Source organism: Centropristis striata, chromosome 2 (assembly GCF_030273125.1).
Source record: "Centropristis striata isolate RG_2023a ecotype Rhode Island chromosome 2, C.striata_1.0, whole genome shotgun sequence".
NCBI lineage: Eukaryota > Metazoa > Chordata > Actinopteri > Perciformes > Serranidae > Centropristis > Centropristis striata.
The window spans coordinates 18151209-18174317 of NC_081518.1; the positions used below are offsets into that span (position 1 = coordinate 18151209).

At 40.8% G+C, this 23109-nt stretch overlaps 1 protein-coding gene across 1 annotated transcript in view; it reads right to left on the minus strand.

Annotated features, from left to right (window-relative positions):
- adamts17 (ADAM metallopeptidase with thrombospondin type 1 motif, 17) overlaps window positions 1–22741 on the minus strand; it is a 77552-nt gene extending 54811 nt beyond the window's left edge. Inside the window, 5 exon segments of the mRNA XM_059353846.1 lie at window positions 2793–2876; window positions 5921–6081; window positions 9193–9361; window positions 19336–19697; window positions 22556–22741. Coding sequence (XP_059209829.1) covers window positions 2793–2876; window positions 5921–6081; window positions 9193–9361; window positions 19336–19697; window positions 22556–22613 — 834 coding nt within the window. The 5' untranslated portion in view covers window positions 22614–22741.
- Window positions 22742–23109: the final 368 nt, after the last annotated feature.

A 23109-nucleotide genomic window follows, 5' to 3' on the forward strand; every position in this document is an offset into this window, starting at 1 on the left:
CCCCCCCCCCTCCTCCTGATGAAGTCAGGTGCGGAGAAAAGAAAAGAGAAGGTTTTCATTAAGAGACAGTTAGGAGACCATGTAGAACCTGATAATGTAATAAATTCCCGATAATGTAATAACCCCGATAATGTAATAAAGTGCATTTCCCAATAATGTAATACACTTTTTATCAATAATGTAATAAAGTATAACATTAATGGAAGGTTTTTGATCAAATCAAAGATGGCAGGAAATCCAATATGGCCGAAAACCCCATCAAAAGTTAATAAAGATTCAACTTTGACCTGTTGATGGCGCTAGAGCTCTTGAGCTAGAGTTGCCTACACAGTATCACCACTTGAATCTAAGGAATCGGTGGTCTGCTGTTAAATTATTACAATATTGGGGAATAATACATTATCAGGACTTGCAAAATGAAGGCTAACCTGATAATGTAATAACCTCCCATTAATGTTATACTTTATTACATTATTGGTTACGCGTCTATTTGGTGTGTTCATCTGTGTCGGGGAAGCAGGGAAGTTGTCGGGCCTTGTCGGGCCCGATTCGACATGCACAATCAGGGATCGTTGATCATTGGGAGAGTAGACTCGTCGGGTCCTCTGATTGGCTGTGTGCTAGCTATGGGCGGATCTGACTGGCGGTGCTCTAGCAAATCAGCGCGATTTGTGGGAGGGGTGGACACGATTAATTAATTGCTATCTTCAGGCAAGAACGAGTCCAAGAGCAGACAACGCGACCATCAGCTCAGCTGGAGTGACCATTTTGCAGTGAAGCTTTGTTTTCCAAAACGACTAAAACGTCTTCTCAAAACTAATAACAAGCTTAATGCTGTGTGCACTTTGCTTTTAATCTCCATGGTTACTTCTATCTACTTCTTCTATGGTTTCTCCATTACGTCATTTCCTGTTTTCATTTTTGGATTACAGTCATTACCGTTGTTAGGGAGACTTCTTGCATCTCGTACAAGCGCAGAACATACAGGCTGCTGTGTAGTCGGCAGTTGTCGTGGCGATGTGTTTCACTGCTTTTATCCACCCGACTGTGTCCGACGAGAGGCGACAGAATCGTCGGACACAGTCCACACAAGAGCTTGTCAGCGCCGGGTCCCGTCGGGGCGGTGTGTGGGGGCCTTAAAATTCAGCGCCGCAATTTCTAAACCACTCACTTTGTTTGTGTTTCTGTCCACTGTTTAATTACTGTGTTCACGCCATCTCAACTTCATATACATTGCTTTCCACCATGGCCGCATACGACTACGAGCAAAGGGTGCATTCATGTGCACCGTGTAAATACAGGAGAACAGATATTGGAACACAATGCAGAATACCTGAAGGCTTTACTGCATTAGGTGTATTTTTATACCTTCAATTGTTACTTGGAACTTTTATCCAGTCTTTCCTTTACATAAATTAAAACATTTCCTACTTAAAGTGATGCAGAAGAGGCATGTTAAAGTTAAATATTACATTACATTACATATAAAAATTTCATTATAAACTACTAATGCATATAAACATGAATGTTTTGAAGCAGATGCATGTTGCAGAGAGTACTAGTGATTGATCACAAGGTTCAATTTCCTCATTTTCTTTTGAGTTGATTTAAAAATATCAAGATATATTTTGTTTGTCCAATATAGCCTAAAATACCACAATATGATATATCGGCTATTGTTGTGTCAAATCCCAATTCATGTGGGTGGAACCCAAACTCTCAGGAAGTGCTCCTAGTGGGACCATATTCACCTGCCCACCCACTGGAAAGGGTGGCATGAAATGTTTGAATGTAGCTCAGTTAGCTTAGCTCTCTCACCTGCCCCTGAAACAAGGCATGACCACAGCTCCTGATCAGTCTGACGATGCAACTGGTAGGAAAAAAACACTGAATGTGGATGATGTGTTGAGGTCATGCGTTTCCATGACTGTTTGATTGAATTAGTTAGTAAAATGCAGTTTAAGCTGGATAATTTTGGTTATGCTAATTTAAGCTTATGTGTTTTGTTGGATCTTTATGTGAAACTCATGGTTACATATGATGTTTCTTTAAGTATGTATGTCATTACTTTAATCATTGACTAGGTTAATTTGAATGACTGTTTGTTTGAAAATCAAGTAACGGTAACATTTATTCTATAGGAAAACTGTTTAGTTAAATGTTCATTGGAATTTTTGAGACTAATGCATGTCTTTTCCGTTTATATTGAAGGTTATCAACCTATTCCATCCCATTCTATTCCATCGTTCTGTTTAAACCATCAAACCCAAAACCATAAGAAGAAAATAAAGATGAAAGAATAAAAATAATTGAGATGTCCTTTGCATCCTTCAACGGTTGATCAAGCAGTTTTTCAAGTTTGGGCAGAGTTGTGGTCACAAAGTAGACAGAACTTAACAGCTGTGTTGCCCAGCCCTGTCCCCAAGCACCACAACACGTTTTCTTTTTCTTTGCTCCAAAATTGCAATCAAATCATTTTGTTAGGAACTGAGAAGCTTTCACAACTGCCTGGGGACCATAGTGTGCCCTGAATTACTTCCAAAAAAACAATTACAACAAATTACTTAGAGTCTCTGTACAGGAAAGCTCGCTTATTTTGGAGTTCACAGCACAAAGCAGGAGAAAAAAGAACTCTCTTTCTCTCTCTCTCACACACACACACACACGCAGAAACACACACACACACATGCAGAAACACACACACACATGGGTGAGCATCAGCCATGTAATATGCAGGTAGTTAGGGTTGACAGAGGTAAATGGGGTCAAAAAGGGGGATATGTCAGGCTTACTGGGCGGCTGTGAAGCAACACCAGTTTGGTGATACGAATGTTGATCCGGGCTCCCAGACTTTGGTGGCGAAACATGTTGTAGACCTGCAAGAGACAGGGCACCATTACAAATTTCAATAGCAGTGAAGAAAAGGTGGATACAGACAGATAAGCAAAGGTGTATCAAGCAAATCTTTAAAGTCCACTTTTACGATGATATCCTTTAAAAAATGAGACACAAGCCAGAGACACAATGCTGTGTTTGGAAAGTGATTTATAATGTTAGCTTACAGTTAATGTAATATGTAGCATGTAGCACAGTATAGACAAGTAAATAGACAAATGGAAAGTACAGTAATGTCTTGTGTTGCTTACAGTCACTATTTATTACCCGAAGCAAATGATTACATTTTCATAGTCAGGGTGCTAAATTGACTTTTTTTTTTATTATTATTATTTTTTTTATCACCGGTTAAACTTGTGTAATTGCTATAGACACTGGTGAAAGAACATGTTATATTTCTCTAATACCACAAGAGCCTTACTACTTAATTTAAATATTACAAAAACTCTCTTCAACTTCAACCAAAACTTTGACATTAATGTAAACAGTCCACATGATGTTCTCCATCATATTAAGGTATACAAGAGTTGTATCAGATGGTTTTGGCTACAAGGTTAGCATGTGGAGGCCGATGCAGTGAGTGCAAGTATCGCAAGAGTCGCAAGAGACATCAGGGTTGACATCCAATATGGCAGTGGCCTATTGCTGAGGAGCAAAGTAGTAACAGCAAAACAAGTTAAAAAATATTTAAATTAGAGGTCCGCCGATATTTGTGTTTTTTTACTTGTATCGACATCGGCCGATACGTGCGTGCGTTCGCTGATCAATGAGCCCATTTCACTGAGCCAACAGCAGGCAAGGCTCGGTGCAACATCTGCCATTCTCTGGTGAGCTGCTGCTGATACCAGAAAAAAGGAAAACACATCAAATATGTGGATCTTTGTCATGTGGAGCTTTTCTTGTTTAAATTAAGACTTGTTTAACATTTATTATCATTGTGTCATTTTTATCATGTAAATGCAATATCAGCTTCAAGAATTGGCCCAAAAAAATCGGCAGTACATATCGGGGATCGGTTAAGACTGATGTCAAAATAATCGGTATCGGCCTTAAAAAAAACCCGTATCGATCGATCACTAATATATATATATATATATGGCTATCTCATATCAGACCACGTCCGAAGTCCAACTACTGCTACCAACTCGAAAAAAAAAATGGATAATTTTAAGCATCTCTAAATTTCCATCAACCACCATTACCACGGCAACATGGACCTGGATCAAGCCAACCCATCCAAAAGGAAAAAGAGACTCTTCGACCGACACAGATGATCTACAAACCACTGAAATCAAGGTTTGTGTAGTAGCATCAACAAGAAAGTGGACCTTCTCATATAATATAACACAAAGAAGACTTGTGCAATAGCCTGGAATGCACCCATAACAACACCCTTACTCTACAACAGTCAAACCAGTAATTACAAACTGCTGCTTCCTCAAAGAGCAAATGCATTCTATCACCAAAGAAAACAAACTGATGAAAGAAACAATTCTGGACATACAAACCTGCTACTTGCGCGTCAACCTCATATTCTCAGACATCCCATAAAAAACACCCTAGACAGAAGCATTAATCCAAAACTGATTGACCACTCATCAGCAAACCATCAGCGAGAGGATGGCCGATCATAACAAACACACAGAAATCAAAGGCACAGCATTTGGACTGAACGACCAATACCCACAAGCAATAAACAAAGAATGGAAATTACTGTACCCAGTCTTAAAAGAAAACCGGAAAAAACAACAAACGTGCATCACTGGTAGTTGACAGACTGTTTATCGATGGACAATTTTTCCGAAACACAAAACTCTCATAAACCCCTCAAAATTACCAATGTCTTTTCTGCTTCTGTTCATCTCTTGTCTTTTCTTGCTGTTATTCATGTTTTGTGTCTTTACTAATCACTATTATGTCTAGATATGTGTGTACTTTGTAGTTTATGTTATGTTATATGTACAGTTAGTTACAATGGTCAGTTTTTTTCTCTTTTTCTCTTTACTCCCCCTTATTATTTGGAGTGGTCAATAGCTCAGGGAGGACAGGACAGATCCAACAGCCCCTAATATGCAGTGCGCGCGGCACCGCGGGGAAATATCGTCCGTCGTGGATTAGAACAGAAGTCACCAGGTAAACCTTAAATTTCACGATCACACCTCCTCGTTTTCCGCGTCTTCTGAAGCGCATTTTCCGAGGAAGAGTGCACAGAAAACACAGGAGGTGCGCAGGTATTTCACCAAACACAGGTGGGAGACTGTGTTGCTTTCCCAGTCTGGACTTTGACAATAACAGGGACTCACTGAGAGCCTTAATGTTAAAAAGAGCCTGGAGATTATAAACAATCAAAGTGGAGACATCTTGGCAAAATACACATAGCAGTAGGGTAACTGCAAACAATATACTGAGCAGACGAGGGGGATGAGGCTGACGGCTAGCCACCACAGGCGCCATCTTGCCATCGCTCATTCACCCCTTCACACACACAATCATACTGGTGGCAGAGGTTACCCATGGTGCGGAAAGCATCATGCTGCCACCATCATACTTCACCGTTTGGATGGTTTGGGCAGGTGATGAGCAGTGCCTAGTTTCCTCCAGACATGACGCTTAGAATTGTGGCCAAACTGTTTCATCTTGAATCTTGTTTCTGACCGTCTGAGTATCATTTAGGTGCTTTCTTGTGTCGTTCACTGAGAGGCTTTCGTCTGGTCACTCTGCCATAAAGGCCAGATCAATAGTAGTAGACATATTTTTACTGTGTTTTATTGTGAAACAGCATCTGAGCAGCATCCGCTCTATACCACAAAACGCAGAATGCTCATATGGGTTGTTTTGACACGATGGGTTTTTATAGGTGGTATTGACAAACAAACAACCTATTCTGTTTTTTAGGTGGGGGATCTTGTTTACATGCCTTAGTCTGTTGATTGATTACTTTATAACAGGACCGATTCTACACAGAGACAACATTTCAAGTTTGACTTCATAAACCCTTGGGAAGGGGAGTCAGAAGGATTCTTACCATATTCATGACTGTCAGCAAGAACCTCTGTGCCACCGCAGCACCGTGGTACTGCACCATGTCAGAGTCTGCCACCACCACCGTCTCCACGGTGAATGCTTCGGGCAGGCGAATGGCTTTTCTTGTCCTGCGACCTTTTGACATCGTCACCTTCTTCTTCCCTACCACAAACAGGCAGACAGGAAGACCAAGGTTAGCAACACTATGCCAACGTTTAAAGTCACACACAGGAATTTTTTTTATTGCAGTAGCTTTTTTCACACTAGTATGGTTGTATTGTACAAGTTACTTTTGTATTTGTAGCATTTGCTGCCTATTTCTTGCTCCAAATATTTTCAGAATCCTACCCGTTTCTTCTACATGGCTGTGGCTCAGTTGGTAGAGTGGTAATCCACATATTGGCAGTTCCATTCCTGACAAAGGCAGCCTACATGTTGAAGTATCCTTGGGCAAGATACTGAATCCCAATTTGCTGCTGATGCTGCGTTCATCTGTTTCCCTGACCACTGACCTTTAAACCTTCAATATCTCAAAGAACCAACAAGATGACAATACATATTTACTGCCCAATGTGAACATTTGGTAAATGGTAAATGGACCTGCAGTTACATAGTGCTTTTCTACGGTGCCACCTGCCACCATTGGGAATTCATTCACACACCGATGAACACAGACCTGAGACCACTCTACCAACTTGTCCACAGCCGCCCGCACCGTACCATTTGGATAATCATTCTCCATAAATGGCTATCATAGCTCAGTCAAAATGTGTCCCTTCATCTTCCCCACGTCCATCCAGTCTGTGAAACACTTCAATTTCAGTCCCGATGCGTTACTTTCTTTCTTTCTACCACTGAGACTATCTGGCACCAACTTTAATCCCACTGTGGAGTATGTTATCTTCCAAACTAGTAGTTTGATTTTGTCTTTATCATTATGTGTGTTTGTGAAAAATGTGTGTCCGTAGCGTGACTGGGTCATGGTAGTTGAGTAGATCAGTTAGGTACTGGGGAGCAAGGGAATGGAGGGTTTTGTATGTAAGCAGGAGTATTTTGTAGTCAATGTGAGACTTGATGGGGAGCCAGTGGAGGTGGATGAGGGTGGGGGTTATGTGCTGATATGTTCTGGACATACTTGAGTCTGTCCAGGGCTTTTTTCGGAAACCCTGCAGTAGTCCAAATGGGATGTTACGGGATGTTTGGTGTCTTATGTAGAGCTGAGTGTCATCAGCCTAGGAGTGGAATTTGAGGCCATGCTGATGGATGATCTGACTGAGGGGGAGCATGTATACAGTGAAGAGGAAGGGTCCCAGCACAGATCCTTGTGGGACACCTTGAATAACCGGGGCAGGGGTGGAGGAGGAGTCTCTTTTGTTGACAAACTGTTTCCTGTAGTTGAGATAGGAGTGAAATCAGGAGAGAGCTGTACCAGTGAGGCCTAGGGGGTCACATAGTCGGTTGAGGAGGATAGTGTGGGAGACTGTAAGGATGGCGGCAGAAAGTTCGAGGAGGATGGTGATATTGCCTGAGTCTGCTGCGATGAGGAGGTTGTTAGTGATTTTGATGAGTGCTGTTTCCGTGCTATTGTGTGTTCTGAATCCAGATTGAAGGGGTTCGTGGAGCTCATGGTTGGACATGTGAAGATGGAGTTGGGCGGCGACTGCTCTTTCCAAGATTTTACAAAGGAAAGGAAGGTTGGAGATCAGGCGGTAGATTTTGAGGTCTTCCGAGTCCAGGCCTTGCTTCCTAATGATGGGAGTCTCTGAAGCCGTTTTGAAATGGACATTGGGCATTTTATGAGGGTCAGTCTGATGTGCTCCCTCCTGTAGCCAGCCTCAAGTGGCCAGTCCAAAGAATTGCAGTTTTTGGCACTTCTGCATGTGCTTCACAGATCAGCACCGGAGGTTGCTGCTTGGTTTGAACACTCCTTGCTTGCAGAAGGCTTGTCTGGTTGTCTATGACACGTAACACGATATTTGTGCCTCTTCAGCAACAAATTATATTGGAAATTATGATAAAATGATCATTTATGTGAAGGAAAGCACCAATAAAAGCACCAGGTGACAATTTGAGGTATGAAAATACAATGCTATACAACCCAATACAGTAAAACAATTAGGTATTCTGTATTGCTTTTCAGTATCTATTCTCCTGTATCTATGAGGTGCACCTAAACGCACCACGCCCAGTCAACACCATACTCGTAGTCCTTAGTGGCCACCATACAAAGCAATGTATAAGAGGTTGAGACCGTGTGACTTCAGTAATAAAAGGTGAACAGAATACACCTCTCCAATTCTCTTTGCCTCGGCCTCTGGAGAGCAAAATGGAGGAAAGTTACTATTGCAGATCACCACTCATAAATGGATTATGGACCCCAACATTACGATCTCCAGGGGATATGGTTCAACAGCGACATTCCAGATTGCTTGCCTGATCTAAAGATACAATATCCCACAGATGCATAATAAGAATTTGAAAGGGTGACACCCCTCAGTCTTGATGCAAAACCACTGGCAGTATTCCCAGAAAAATCCCTTCTGCAGCCCAGAAAGCATTGTCCCCATGGTAAAAGAGATGTTTGTCTGACAGGGTACCTGTAATTACTGATCAATTAAGTTGCGTTTTATTATGAAGTTTTGATCTAAGAAGGTTTTATGTTTTTATACATTTTCCTATAAATTATACATTTTTCCAATTTGAAAGTCTGTGATGTAATCGGATTGTACATTTTATGGGCAAAGCGGGCACTTTTATCTGTCTTTGTCTGCTTACAACGTTCCAAGATGACTGGAGGACCTCTGCACCCAGTTTGAGAAGCCAGCCGAGAAGGAAGTTATTGCAAGCTATGTATTATGACAGTCAAAGGGCGGACTGAATTCCTTTGAGCATTTGAAAACTCGTGGCGTAAACGTAGCACCCGACAAGCTGGTATAAGTACTCTGATTCTGCTGCCCAAAAGTCCCAAGCAGAAGCTCACGAAGCATTGGTACACTAGATTTGGTACTAGATGACTGAGAAGAGGGTACACTGTAATTTCATTACGTTTCATTTCCATACTTTGAGTACTCTGACCCATGCTACAATGTATTTACTATGTCAAAAAAGATTTAGTCTGTGCAAATACATAATGTCGAATGCAGTATGTAAAAGAACCAGGATGTCCTACTGCATCAGTTGTAGTGTGCAAGTCAGCAGTAAGCAAATCTGTCAGTCAGTGTGATTGTAATTCCATTTTCTGTGCAATCAAGTTGAGCTCTTAGTGTTACTCACCTTGTACAGTCCCACAATAGTCAGGCTGGTCAGCATCCGGAGCAGAGCTGGTCTTGTCACGTCGGTGTCGGTGCAGGCGGTGTTTTAGTCCAGAGAAAGATTGTGAGGGGCCATTTTCACCCACCGGCTGAATGAATAGGCTGTCGTCCCCGATCTGGATAAGCCCAGTCTGTGTACATAACAGAGACGTAGATGATGAAAGAATGTTTCTTCCCACGAGGAAGAATTCAAGTAAAGAAAAGTAGAATTTTAATTGTTTTTTATGTATCTTTTTTCTTTGTCAATATCACCAAATGATTAAATACAATAAAGTTCCTGCTCTCAGCCAGTTCATGAAAGCTTTTCCATCCTAAATGCATATTGATTATGGCAGAGGTGAGTTGTTCAGTGATTCTGGCTTGAATACCCAGGTCTAAACAGAAAATTATTACAGGCGAATTGACACACTGCTTTGCATTAGTACTGCTTGACTGGAACTCTGGAAGGAACAAACTTTACAGATTACAAATTCAGAAATTTTGATGTGAATGATGAATATTTTAAGGGGAATATTATTTTATGATTTTTGTTTTAAATCACCAGTTACAGGGTTTGTAAACACGTTGAAAAGTTTTGAGAATGCTTAATTTGAACTGTTGGACCTGTTTTCAAGGCCTTATTGTTCAACAGCATGCCTTCAGCCAAGAAATCTGCTCATGGGAATTATAGCCAAGTGTCGTTAAATCAAATTTGTCTTCATATGATTACTCTGTATTTGTGTACTTGCATGTAAACATAGTCATTGTATGGATGGAAAAAATATCTTTAATTGCACTTGAACCTGTTCGGTTCACTTTGCACTGAATTTCTTCATTAAATACTTTAGTTGGGTTTAAACCTGTTTTTTATGTATATACTGGCAAGTTAGCTTTTCAAATCTCTTTAATGATCTCCTTTATCAGTTTCACCAAAATGCATTCCATTTTCTCACTGTGCATCCATGTCTGGAGACTAATTGATGAAGATGCTTCATTCGTTAACAGACAGACTGACAGGTTTGAGACAATCTCGTATGGAAGTCTGGAGACTGATTTGGAGACACAGGGGACTTTAGGTCTACAATAGGGCTAGATTCTAGTGGTGTCAACAATAATCGATTCGGCGATGCATCGCAATGTGGGGCATGCACGATTCAGCATCGATGCGGCAAAGTGCCATAATCGATTATGTTTATTTCCTGGCCTCCAGTGGAAAGTTGTGGGGGCCAGGGTGGGAATTTCACGATGCCCCACACTCTGGCCTTGATGCCCTGTGAAAAAATGTTCAATTTACGGCCAAGGTGGCCTTTGCGCCCCTGTCAAAGTTCCAGTAAACACAATGCTAACCCGACTCACTCCCTGTCCTTCCAGACGTGTGCACATCAACACATGGCTCATTTGAATATTCAAATGAGCCATGTGTTGATGCGCAGCACAGGTAAGCTAGCAGGACAAGCTGTTTTGATATGTTGTGACTGAACTGTGTGGTAGTATTTGACAGAACTTAACATTTACATTTTTATAGAAAGTACTATTGATAGGCTAATACAATGGTAATTACCTATCTAAAGTCGACTCGTTAACGTTACATGTTTGCGTCATGAAAACTAGCGATAGCTAGCTAGTTGGGATATCGCTAATGTCTTCCCTAGCTCAGGGACAAGGGCTCGACATTTAGCTGATGTAAATTTCACCTCAGCAGGTTCCTTTTTTATGGCAGAAGGAGGCATTTCTCTTTCCTTACTCTAAGATGAACTCAGGCAGGAGATTCATTTTGCCATCTTTTTAAAATATATCCATTTGCCGTCTTTTCAAAACAGGTTAATTTGTCATTTTCCAAAAAGGTCCTTTCTAATATATTTAATATATTGTGCATTAATGTTTCTTGGTGAATGAGAATATTAAGGTATTAATCTGAAAGGTAAAACCAGCGTAATTTAACCAAACGGCCTTTATGCCCTGTCATGTGGCCTTTGTGCCCTTAAAATAAGTGTGAACAGGAAGGCCAAATGGCCTTGCCCCTAAAATGATGAAATTCAACAGCATCATAACAACAACAATCAAGATGGCTGAGGTGGAGGGAGATGACAGCGATAGACGGGTAATTGAAAAAGGACCCAAAGTTTGGAAGGGGGACATCTGGGCACATTTCGGATTTTATGAAGTTAATGGAAATCTAGACAAGACTTATGCGGTGTGTAAAACTTGCCACACTAAAATCAAGCATGTTGGCAATACAACTAACTTCACGAACCATGTTGATCACTGGCATCCTGAGTTGGCATTCAACAGCAACACAAAAAGTTGACACATCCCAGCCAAGAATTGACGAGTCGCTAGTGTCAACCAGTGTCAACCAGTGTCAACGTTGCCACACAACTCTGAGAGAGCAAAGAGGATCACACGATCGGTGGCATGTTTCATAGCGAAGGATAATTAATAATAATAATTTTATTTAGTTACATTTATGTCAAAGATACAGGAGAGTGATGATACACACATAGCAGCCAATAAAATCTATTGTTGTTAGGCCTATCTGACTGCTTGTATTGCCTCATGACTGACGAAAACTGTCCCTTGTTGTGTGCAGTATAATTGTGTTGCATCGCAATGCATCGTAGAATCGAACTGAATTGAATCGTTACCTGGTGAATCGTAATCGAATCGAATTGTGAGGGCAGTGCCAATGCACACCCCTACTAGATTCATCCTGAGATGCTGAAAGCAATGGACCCTGTGGGGCTGTCTTGGTTGACACGCATCTTTTGTGTCTCGGAGGTCGGGGACCACCGAGTGGTGGTTACCATCTTTAAAAAAAGGAAACTGTGGGAGGTGTTCCAATTAGAAGATTACTTTATTAATCCCACAATGGGGAAATTCAACCTCTGCATTTAACCCATCCTTTTTTACACACAAGTGAACACACCAGAAGGAGCAGTGGGCAGCACATTACTGCGCCCAGGGACCTGTGGGTGCCTTGCTCAAGGGCACTTCAGTCCTAGACCTGTAAGCATTCGAACCGCCAACTCTACAGTTACAAGCCTGATGCCTAACCTCTAGGCCACAGATTGCCCATTATCGAGGTATGACCACTGCTCAGCCTTTTCAGAAAGGAGACTCTGATCAATTGTCCAACCCTACTTGAAATGGAACATTACAGCATGTGAAAACATGTGACAGTTGGAATCCCAGCAAACAACTTTTCTTTACAAGCCATCCAAAGTAAGAGCTGTGTCTGTACAGTTGGCAAACAATCCATGCCTTGTCACTGGAGCTGATAGGCAGTTTCAATGTCAGGGAGCAGGGAAGAACTTAATGATGCGGATAAGGAGTGGTTGTGTAAAAAGGCAAACAAGGCAGAACATGTTCAGAAGCGACACAGAAGATGTGAAGCTTGTACTTTTGGTCTGCACCTTCTACAGAGACTGGTAAATAACGGAGGAAGGAATACCCTGCTGACGTGGTTAAGCTCATTCTCCCCCAGTTCCCAGGCATGACGGAAGACCTGCTTGATGGGCACATTGGCAGATTTTGTAAATGGCACAATGGAACGTGTAGGTCAATACTGACTGGCCGAAGCCTTATATGCTGTCCTCATAGCCAATGCTGTATTATCAGTGAGTTGGTACTGGTTGCCAAGGATGTCCAGCTAAGGGCTAAGGTAGGCTCCAGTGGATCGGTTTGATTTTGGCTTAGCCACTGCTCTGTCGTGAAAGATCTTGCATCATTGGGAAAATGAGCCTTGATTAGTTGTTCACTTTTTGAGATCAACTCATGACTGCACACTGATTGCACAGCATGGGCTGCCCGTTGTGCCAAATGGCAGCACCTGCCTCGGCACCCTAGTTCATGCTGGCAGGAAGATGACCTATCCTTTCCAGGATGCAATCGTTGGATCGGTGTGTTGTGTTTATAAAGACAATGAAAAAAAACTTCACTCAAGGTGTGAGAAGGGAATCTTTGTTGGGTATGACAAGAACAGGCCAGCCTACCTGCAGCAGGTTATTACAGAAGCAGAGTGCAGAAGCATAGACATTTTGGAAAATATTGGCTAAAAATGTAGTGGAGTAGAAGTATAAAATTAAATTATGTGGAAATACTGCGTAGTCCCTATAATGACTTAAGAGTACGGTTGACGGAAACTACAATAATAAAGAAACCAAAGGTTTTTGCACTTTTATGATTTTATTTTTATTATAAAGCGACAAATGTTGAATCAAAAAACTATCAAAGTGCAAGCATGACAATATTAAAAAATGGAACGTGCAAATTTACAAGAGTCAGAAATATAAATAAAATATAAAATTTAATATTTAAAAATGTTCATTTAACAATTCACAGTTGAAATACTAAAGTCTTGATCATCAAGAAGCTTGAGCTTTTTCCTTTAACATTTATTGAGTTTTACTTGTTTATGTATTTTTTAAAACTAGTGCAGTGGCCGTAGGAAGTATGTATTCTTATAGTGGGAGATTAAGTAGATTTTTCAATTATGACCAAATGAGGTTGTGTGTGAAAGTGGGATGTACAATGAGGTGTAATAATCTTGCATAGTGTTAATATACAAAGCCTATATTGGGTAATACGTGGATGTACATTGAGATATGAAGAGACAGAAATAGTTATTTTATATATTTTTTATTTTAAGGTTTTTCATAAGGTGCCACATCATCCAGCACATACACATTGAACATTGATATTCACTGGAAACTATTTGAATATTATTGTTAAATCGAACCTTGTAGCACACTTTAAAACTCCTTTCAAAAAAGCATTTGACTCAATTTGGCATGACGGTTTGTTCCTAATATTAATTGAAAAAGGTGTAGGGGGAAAACTTATGATATTATTAAAGCAATGTATACAAATAATAAATCTGCTGTGAAAATTGGCAATAGGGAAACAATTTTCTTCCCCCAAAATAGACGAGTGAAAAGGGCTGCAGTCTCAGTCCCACTCTGTTTAACATTTATATTGATGAACTGGCAAAATCACTAGCACAATCAGAGATCCCTGGTGTCACCCTCTCTGGCACAGAAAAAAATCTAAAGCGGCATTACAACAGCAATTGGATCATCTGCAAAACTAGAGTCAGACCTGGGCCCTGACAATCAATCTGGAAAAGACAAGATTTATGGTCTTCCAAAAATAACCCAAGTGTCAGAGAAACCCGTACAGGTTCTCACTGGCCTCTACCCACATAGAACACAGACACGCTCACACATATTTGGGACTAAAAATAACCTCCAAAGGAAACTTAATTCTGGCTTTTAATGATCTCAGAGACAAAGGAAGAAAGGCTTTCTATCCATCAAAAAATCTTCAACCATATGGCTGGGCAATATGGACCAAAAGTCATATCCCGATATATTTAGGCTGAATATCGATATACGATATATATATACGATATATATCTTGATATTTTTATCGCAAAGTGAGAGCAAATGTTCAGTCAAAGTCAAATGTGACATGTCACAAATAGTTTTATTGAAACCGTTTATTTAAGTGAACATAAATACTAGGTGTGTGACGAGATCTCGTGCCGTGACATCTCATGAGATTAAACTCGACAATATTTCTCGTCGCTTTAAAAATCAGTCTTGCAAGATTTGTGAGTTATTCAAACTCCTATTTGTTACCTGTGGGGCAGTAAAATGAAAAGAAGAAGAGGAGGAGAGGGAGGGGAAGCAGCAAGCAGCCAGAATGAAGTGGCAGGGGCCGGCGGCTCGTTAAGAAGAGTAAGAACGAATCGAATCAGCACAGTCTTGCTAACAGGCTAACAGTTAGCTCTGTAGCAGTACAGTGTGTATGTGCTGCTGCTGCAGGAGGTGTTCACTTAGCGATCTCTGTTTGTTTACAACAAGCACCGGATACTGTCGAGCTGAGCTAGACCAATTCCCCCTTTTAATTAGGATGCAAAATAAGAGCAATCAAATTCTACAAACACCTGGAAACGAGTGACCCCAGCTCCTACCATCACAAAGCTCTCCATTACCAGGAGGAGAACATAGAGAGTCCCCTCAGCCAGCTGGTGCTGAGGCTCAGCTCATCTCAGGACAGCCATGACTAGGGCTGCATTATTATGGCCAAAATGATAATCGCAATTATTTTGATCAATATTGTAATCACAATTATTCATCAAACATCTGTATTTTTATTGCACTACTTTTAAACAAACAATAGGAACAGTTTTTAGCGTGTGCACAGAGTGTCCGGTGCTTGTTGTAAACAAACAGAGATCGCCAAGTGAACACCTCCTGCAGCAGCAGCACATACACACTGTACTGCTACAGAGCTAACTGTTAGCCTATTAGCAATTTGCAGACTGGACGCTAAGGGGTTAACATCCCCTCCGGCTCTGCAGCTGGGAGAGACTGCTGCAGGAGGACTGTGCCGCTTGGACTCGTTCTTACTGGGGATTTCCACCAGGCGCAGAACGGCCGAGTGTGGAAATCCCCAGTTCTTAACAAGTCGCCAGCCCCCGCGACTCGTTAAGAAGAGTAAGAAGGAGTCTCCAATGACACCAGAAAAAGTCGCTGGATTTGTTGCCAGTCACTTTTTAAAAAAAATAGTTGCTAATGAGGTCTGAAAAGTCACTAAATATAGCAACAAAGTCGCTCAGTTGGCAACACTGCTTCGCCGGCTTTTACAAATGGCGCGTGTTGTTGTGACGTCGAGTACTACGTTACATCCTGCTTAGCATTCTATCCAATCAGCAACCAGCTTTTTACAGGGGAGAAAAATTACCCTACCCCCTGGTGGTTGGTGGACTACAGGTGTGGCTTTATTAGATATGCAGGAGAGCCGCATTTTAAAATGGAAATATAGCTGACGATCAGGTTAATTTAATCGTGGCGGCCAAAATCGTGATCACGATTAAAATTTGATTAATTGTGCAGCCCTAGCCCTGACACAATCAGGACAAACTAAATCATAGAGAAAGAAAAAGAACATTATGTTAACTATTGGACATCTACCACAAAAACACAAAACAAACTCAAATGCTACTCAGCTCTGATCAGAGAATACACTGTGTTAAAATATCTGAGCACTGTGGCTGATGGGAAAGTGACTAAGGCTGCGTTCAGACTGCAGGCGAATCTGATTCAAATCAGATTTTTAGGGCTGACTGTCCACACTGTTAGCAAGTGTCCAAATCGGATATGGCTCTGTTCAGACTGGGCCACATTATTGACTGATCTGACAGGTTGCTATAGTAATGGCAGAGCGTCTGTCGTCGTAACGGCATCAGACGTCATATTATTGCGACAGCGACAAGAACAACAACAACAAACATGAGGGAGGCAGGTCACCTCAGTATATTGGCCTTATCACTGTCCAGTAGAGGTGCAGAACATCTCAGACGCACCAGGGGAGAAACCGGGCGGATGGACCCCCCGTCGGGCCCGTATGAGTCGGGCGCGGCTGCCGGTGGACACCTCGTCTCCGCGCTACGCGTGCCGCGTAGAGTGACGTCACGGACAGTCAAAACCGGTCTGAGCTGTTCAGACTGAGACGCATCTGTCCCGATGCGATCTGAAACTACCTCCCGAAGGTGGTTTCGGTCCAGTTTGCAAAAATCGGATTTCATGTGATTTGTGACTGTCCAGACTTCAAAAGAGCCATCCAGTTCCAATCTGGATGGGCTAAAAATCGGATTTTGGCTGGCAGTCTGAACGCGGCCAAAGACTTTGACTAGGTCCAGACTCCGTGATCACTGAGCCGTAGAGACCGGCCACCACAGACACACCTGGCTGCCTCCAGAAGGCCGGCTGTGTCAGCTCTGTCCACAAAGAGAGATGGAGACAGAGCAGCACTTCTTACTACACTGTAGTACATACCAAGACATCAGAACAAAGTTCTCTGCAAAAATGAAATGTAAAGTCTGCTTCCCTCTCTGAGAAGACTAAATACAGCATATACTTGGTGAACATAGTATCAGAAGCAGCAAGATATGTGAGAAAACTAGACAACATATAGAGCAGCTGTCAGCCGCTTCATTCACTCCTCTACTCCATGTTGTTTATTTTACATAATATTACATATGACATATTGGATTGATATTGATATATTTTTGCTGTCTCTTTATTGACTATACAGTGGCTTGCAAAAGTATTCATACCCCTTGGATGTTTGACCCTTTTGTTGCTTTTACACATGAAATCATGATATAATTTGGCCTTTTTAAAAAGAATTTGCAAAAAAACCCTCTTCAATATCAAAGTGAAAACAGATTTTTACAAAATAGTATAAATTAATTAAAAATCTGTAAGTTAAAATAAATGATTGCATAAGTATTCATCCCCTTTAAAGTAACTGACCTGATTCAACAAAGTTCCAGCTAGTTGATGCAGCAGAGTCACAGTTAGTGAAATGGAGATCACCTGAGTACAGTTGATGTGTGTCAAGTGATCGTAGTATAAAAACGTGTCTGGGAGGTCCAGTCTCTGGTTCATCACTATTCCTGCTACAATTGTACCATGAAGACAAAAGAACACTTCTAGTAACTCAGAGAAAAGATCTTTGAAAAGTATAAGCCAGGAGATGACTACAAAAAAAAAATTAAACTCACTGGACATCACAAAGAGTTCAGTTAAACCATCATTAAGAAATGGAAGGAGTATGGACCTTGTTTAAATCTGCCTAGAGATGGACGTCCTCACAATCTGAGTGACCTGACAAGAAGAAGACTGGTCCTGCAGCCTTCCAGGACCTGCTGCTGAGGAGCATCCCCAGTGCATGATGCTGCCACCACCATGCTTCACGCTGGAGATGGTGAGTATGTGGTGATGTGCAGTGGTTGGTGTTCGCCAAACATAGTGTCTAGTCTGATAGCCAAAAAGGTCAGTTATTGACTCATCAGACCATAGAACCTTCTTCCAATTGACCCTGGAGTCTCCCACATGCATTTGGGTGAATTCCAGGCGAGATTTGATGAGCTTTTTTTCTGTCTCGTACAGCTCCGACTGGTGAAGAACCAGGCAACAGTTGTTGTATGTACAGTCTCTCCCATTTGAGCCACTGAAGCTTATAACTCCTGCAGAGTGGTCCTAGGTGTCTTAGTGACCACCCTCTCCAGTCTTCTTCTCTTGTCAGGTCACTCACATTGTGAGGACGGCCATCTCTAAGCAGATTTAAACAAGTGCCATACTGCTTCCATTTCTTAATGATGGTTTAACTCTTTGTGATGTCCAGTGAGTTTAAATTTTTTTTTTGTAGTCATCTCCTGACTTCTACTGTTCAAAGATCTTTTCTCTGAGTAACTAGAAGTGTTCTTTTATCTTCATGGTACAATTGTAGCAGGAATAGTGATGAACCAGAGACTGGACCTCCCAGACACATGTTCTTTTATACTACGATCACTTGACACACATCAACTGTACTCAGGTGATCTCCATTTCACTAACTGTGACTCTGCTGCATCAACTAGCTGGAACTTTGTTGAATTAGGTCAGTTACTTTAAAGGGGATGAATACTTATGCAATCATTTATTTTAACTTATAGATTTTTAATTCATTTATACTATTTTGTAAAAATCTGTTTTCACTTTGATATTAAAGAGGGTTTTTTTGCAAATTCTTTTTAAAAAGGCCAAATTATATCGACCATGATTTCATGTGTAAAAGCAACAAAAGGGTGAAACATCCAAGGGGGATGAATACTTTTGCAAGCCACTGTATTTACTTAATGAATTGTATATTTGTCATTGATTTGTCACACACACACACACACACACACACACATCTATTTCATTTTATTGATGTATATTTTATGAAATATATACACTTTGTTATATATATATATAGATAGATAGATAGATAGATAGATAGATAGATAGATAGATAGATAGATAGATAGATAGATAGATAGATAGATAGATAGATAGATGCGTCGATGCAATAGTCTCTATAATAGACTAGAATAGAATAGAAGAAATCTGTACCTCACTAACTTCTACACACACACACACAATAGAGAGGTGGCTACTGAAGAGTCCCTGCCAGACCAGCTGCTGTAATCCAACCTGTCTTCAGTATTACATTTAATGATGTGGAGTACATTTAAAGTACTTTCATTAAATGACATGAATTAATCAACAAGCCAAAAAAAGTAAGATGGATTTACCAGGCCGCCACAGGTGCTCAATGATGCCAGAGAATCTGTGTGGTTGATAATGAAGCCGGAATAAAAGCAGAGCTGGTTCATGGATAAGTCCATCACTGTGGTGTTGTCTCCGGACCTCTCCTCAACAACAAAGTCCCTCGAGAGAAACGCGCTGTCCCACGTCAGATTTAAATACAGGCTCCTTCCGAAAGCGGGCAGTGATAGAATTAAGTTATCCGGGTCGGAGTGTCCTCCCCTCAGGGGGTCCAGGGAGCGCTGAACACGGCGCCACAGTGCACGGACACTTTGGCCGGAAGACAGGTGCGCCTCCTGCCCCGACAGCAGTGTGGGCACCACTTCGTCTGTCTCCAGCTCAGACTGGGCTGTGGAAAAAGACAGTAACCATCAAACAGAGGCCAATGGTCATACATAGCATTCTGTACCGGTTCTGTGAACAGACTGAAATGTGTGCTCTCACGCTCCTTGGCTCTTTGGGTTCACACTGGACGCGGGTGCATTGCGAAATGTCAATGTTGGTCTAAAAATCTCTTAATGGTCTTAGTCCAGCCTATTTATCTGATATACTTTTATCCTATGAACCCTCGAGGACCCTCAGGTCTTCTGGGAGTGGCCTTTTAATAATACCAAAAGTTAAAACAAAAACCCACGGTGAGGCGTCGTTTTCTCACCGTGGTCCACGTTTGTGAAACAGCCTCCCTGAAGACCTGAGGGCCTCAGAGACGCTTCATAAGTTTAACAGCAAACTTAAGACTTATCTTTTTAATTTGGCTTTTACTTGAACCATTTTTAGAGATTTTTCTGCTCATGCATCTTAGTGTTATAACATCTTCTCTTAATTAATTATTTATTTATTTATTGTTTTTATCTATCTTTTTTCAACTTTTTATTGTTATTATTTACTTTATTATATTTTATTTTGTCTTACCTTACTTTATTTTTTATGTATGCTATCTAATTAATTTCTAAGCTGCCTCCAGTGTTTCCTCACTGCTCCACGTTGAGATGGAGCTTCCTCAGTTTGTGCTTTGTTTTTAATGGGATGGTGGATGGAGGGTCAGGGTGGAGGGTTGGGGATGGGTGGAGGGTGTATGCTTGTTTCTATGTTTTGTTATTATTATTATTATTATTATTATTTCTACTACTTTCTCCTTTTTATGTAAAGCACTTTGTTGCTTCTCTCTTGTATGAAAAGTGCTATACAAATAAAGTCTGATTGATTGATTGAATGTGTTAATGCACCCTCGTTAACCAGATGGACTGCACATACCAGATGAGCAGCTCATGTTCTGCAACAAGTGTTTCATCTAATCTACTTTGTCTGTCAAATAAACCAAAAAAAACCTGATGTTCTGTTATAATGACATAAGGATATATAGGGCTATATATAAAGTAGGGCTGTCAAAGTGATCGCGATAATATTGTTTTTATCCCATGTGAGGTTAGACACAGTTACACTTTGAAAGATTATTCACTTTAAGTGCGAATGATCTTATTTAACTGACCAGTGAACCTGTTGTACAATGTGTCTGTTGTTGTGATGCACCAGGTCAATCATTTAGTGTTGAGCAGTTTAAACAGGATGTTTAGTGTTCAGTAGGACACTACATGGTGTTAATATTACTGAGTGATGTTACATTCAGCTGGTGTTTCTTGTTTGACTTCAGTTTGCTGTGTTTTGCTTTCAGCATATTATATATATAATTGTGCTTCTGCAGTTAAAAATATAAACATTTACAGCACCAGTCAAAAGTTTGAACACACCTTCTCATTTAATGGTTTTTCTTTGTTTTTATTAAATCTTCTAAATTAGAGATTAATATTAAAGATACCAAAACTATGATGGAACACAAAGGATGGAACACAAGTATTTGTTTCCAGTTACAAGGTACACCTGTTAACTAAAAACTATTAATCCAGGTGATTACCTCGTGAAGCTGATTGAGAGAATGACAGAAGTAGTGGTCGACCGATACGGGTTTTTTAAGGCCAATACTGATTATTTTTACATCAGTCTTGACCGATTTTTTTGGACCGATTCTTGAAGCCGATATTGCCTTTTCTCCCTCCATTTACATGATAAAAATGACACAACAATGACAAATGTTACACAAGTCTCAATTTAAACAAAAAAGAAACATTTGTCAACAAAACAAACAAAACATATTAACAGTTGGAGAGCAAACAATGTGTATGTTGTTCTAGTCTCTTTTTGTGGTTTATTTGACGGACAAGGTAGATCAGACTAGTGGTCGATCGATACGGGTTTTTTAAGGCATCAGTCTTAACGTATCCCCGATTTGTGCTGCCAATTTTTTTGGGCCGTTTTTTTTGGGGCCAATTCTTGAAGCCGATATTGCCTTTTCTCACATGATAAAAATGACACAATGATAACAAATGTTAGACAAGTCTCAATTTAAACAAAAAAAGAAACACTTATTCACAATATAAACCAAACATATTAACAGTTGGATAGCGAGTCCACATATTTGATGTGTTTTTATTTTTTCCTGTATCAGCAGCAGCTCACCAGAGAATGGAGATGTTGCACCGAGCCTTGCCTGGTGTTGGCTCAGAGATATGGGCTAATTGATCGGCGGACGCACGCACGTATCGGCCGATTTCGATACAAGTAAAAACGCAAATATCGGCCGATATTTGGCTACTGTAAAGAATCTAAAAAATAAAACGTATTCTGGTTTAGCACTTTTAAAAAAACTACATAATTGCTATGTGTTCTTTCATAGTTTTTATATATTCAGTATTAATCTACAAAATGGAAAATAATAAATATGAAGACTCTTGACTGATACTGTATATGTCTCTCTCCACGCGTGTTTTCTAGGTGCGCGTGCACCAGTACACGCATTGACAAGCAGACAGAAACAGATTTGCTCCGAGTCAGCTGAGGAACTAAATTGCTTGTTGACCGGCGCGGAGAAATCTGGTTGTGGAGTGGAGATGTCAAGTCGGCCGGTATGAACCCAGAGCCACGTTCACCAGCACCATTTATCTGCTTTATAACATCTGCAGGAGCCTCACCGCTACAGGGATCTGCTGCTGGTCGCTTTCGGGGGAGCTCTTCTAACCATAATGGAGGAAACAAAAGTTTCTAGTGTTTCTAGAAGTGACATTCTGTTGTTTAACTGCGGAAGGAACTAGATTCCTGTAGGCGAACAAAGCATAAAGGGCATAGGCGAAGCTGCTTAAAGATTTTACTTACCAGTCACTCCGATGCAGAAAAGACAGATGATCACATGAGAAACAAGGCTGTTATGCATGATAAAGCAAAGCAGCGTAGGAATAAACTGGAAGAGCTTGGTGATTTTATTGTGAAGAGACTATGTCGCGTTGCAAAGCACTGAGAAGACGTTGCAGTTTTTCAAGTGTGGAAAAGTTGCAGTAGCTTAATTCAGACTAAAGAGTTTCTCTAGCGCAGGACACGCCCGCAGCCCGGGCTGGCCTCTCCTGATTGGTCCTATCTAACCCTAACCTGAGAGAAACCAAGAAATTCCTACGCTTTTATTGGTCAGTGAAGCTGTCCGTCACTGCCGGAATAAAATCCTACATGTGGTTTCAAATAGATAAATAATACTGCCCTACAAAGTCTAACTGCAGTAACTAAATTTTGGGTCAAAATTGAGTTATAACTAAAAATGAACTCCTTGATGTCTGTTTTATCTTGTGACAAAGTTTTAGATTTCAATTTTGGTTTATTTCAGAGAAATAATTATATAAAAAAACACAAAATCCAACTCAAAACCAAGCAGTAATTGC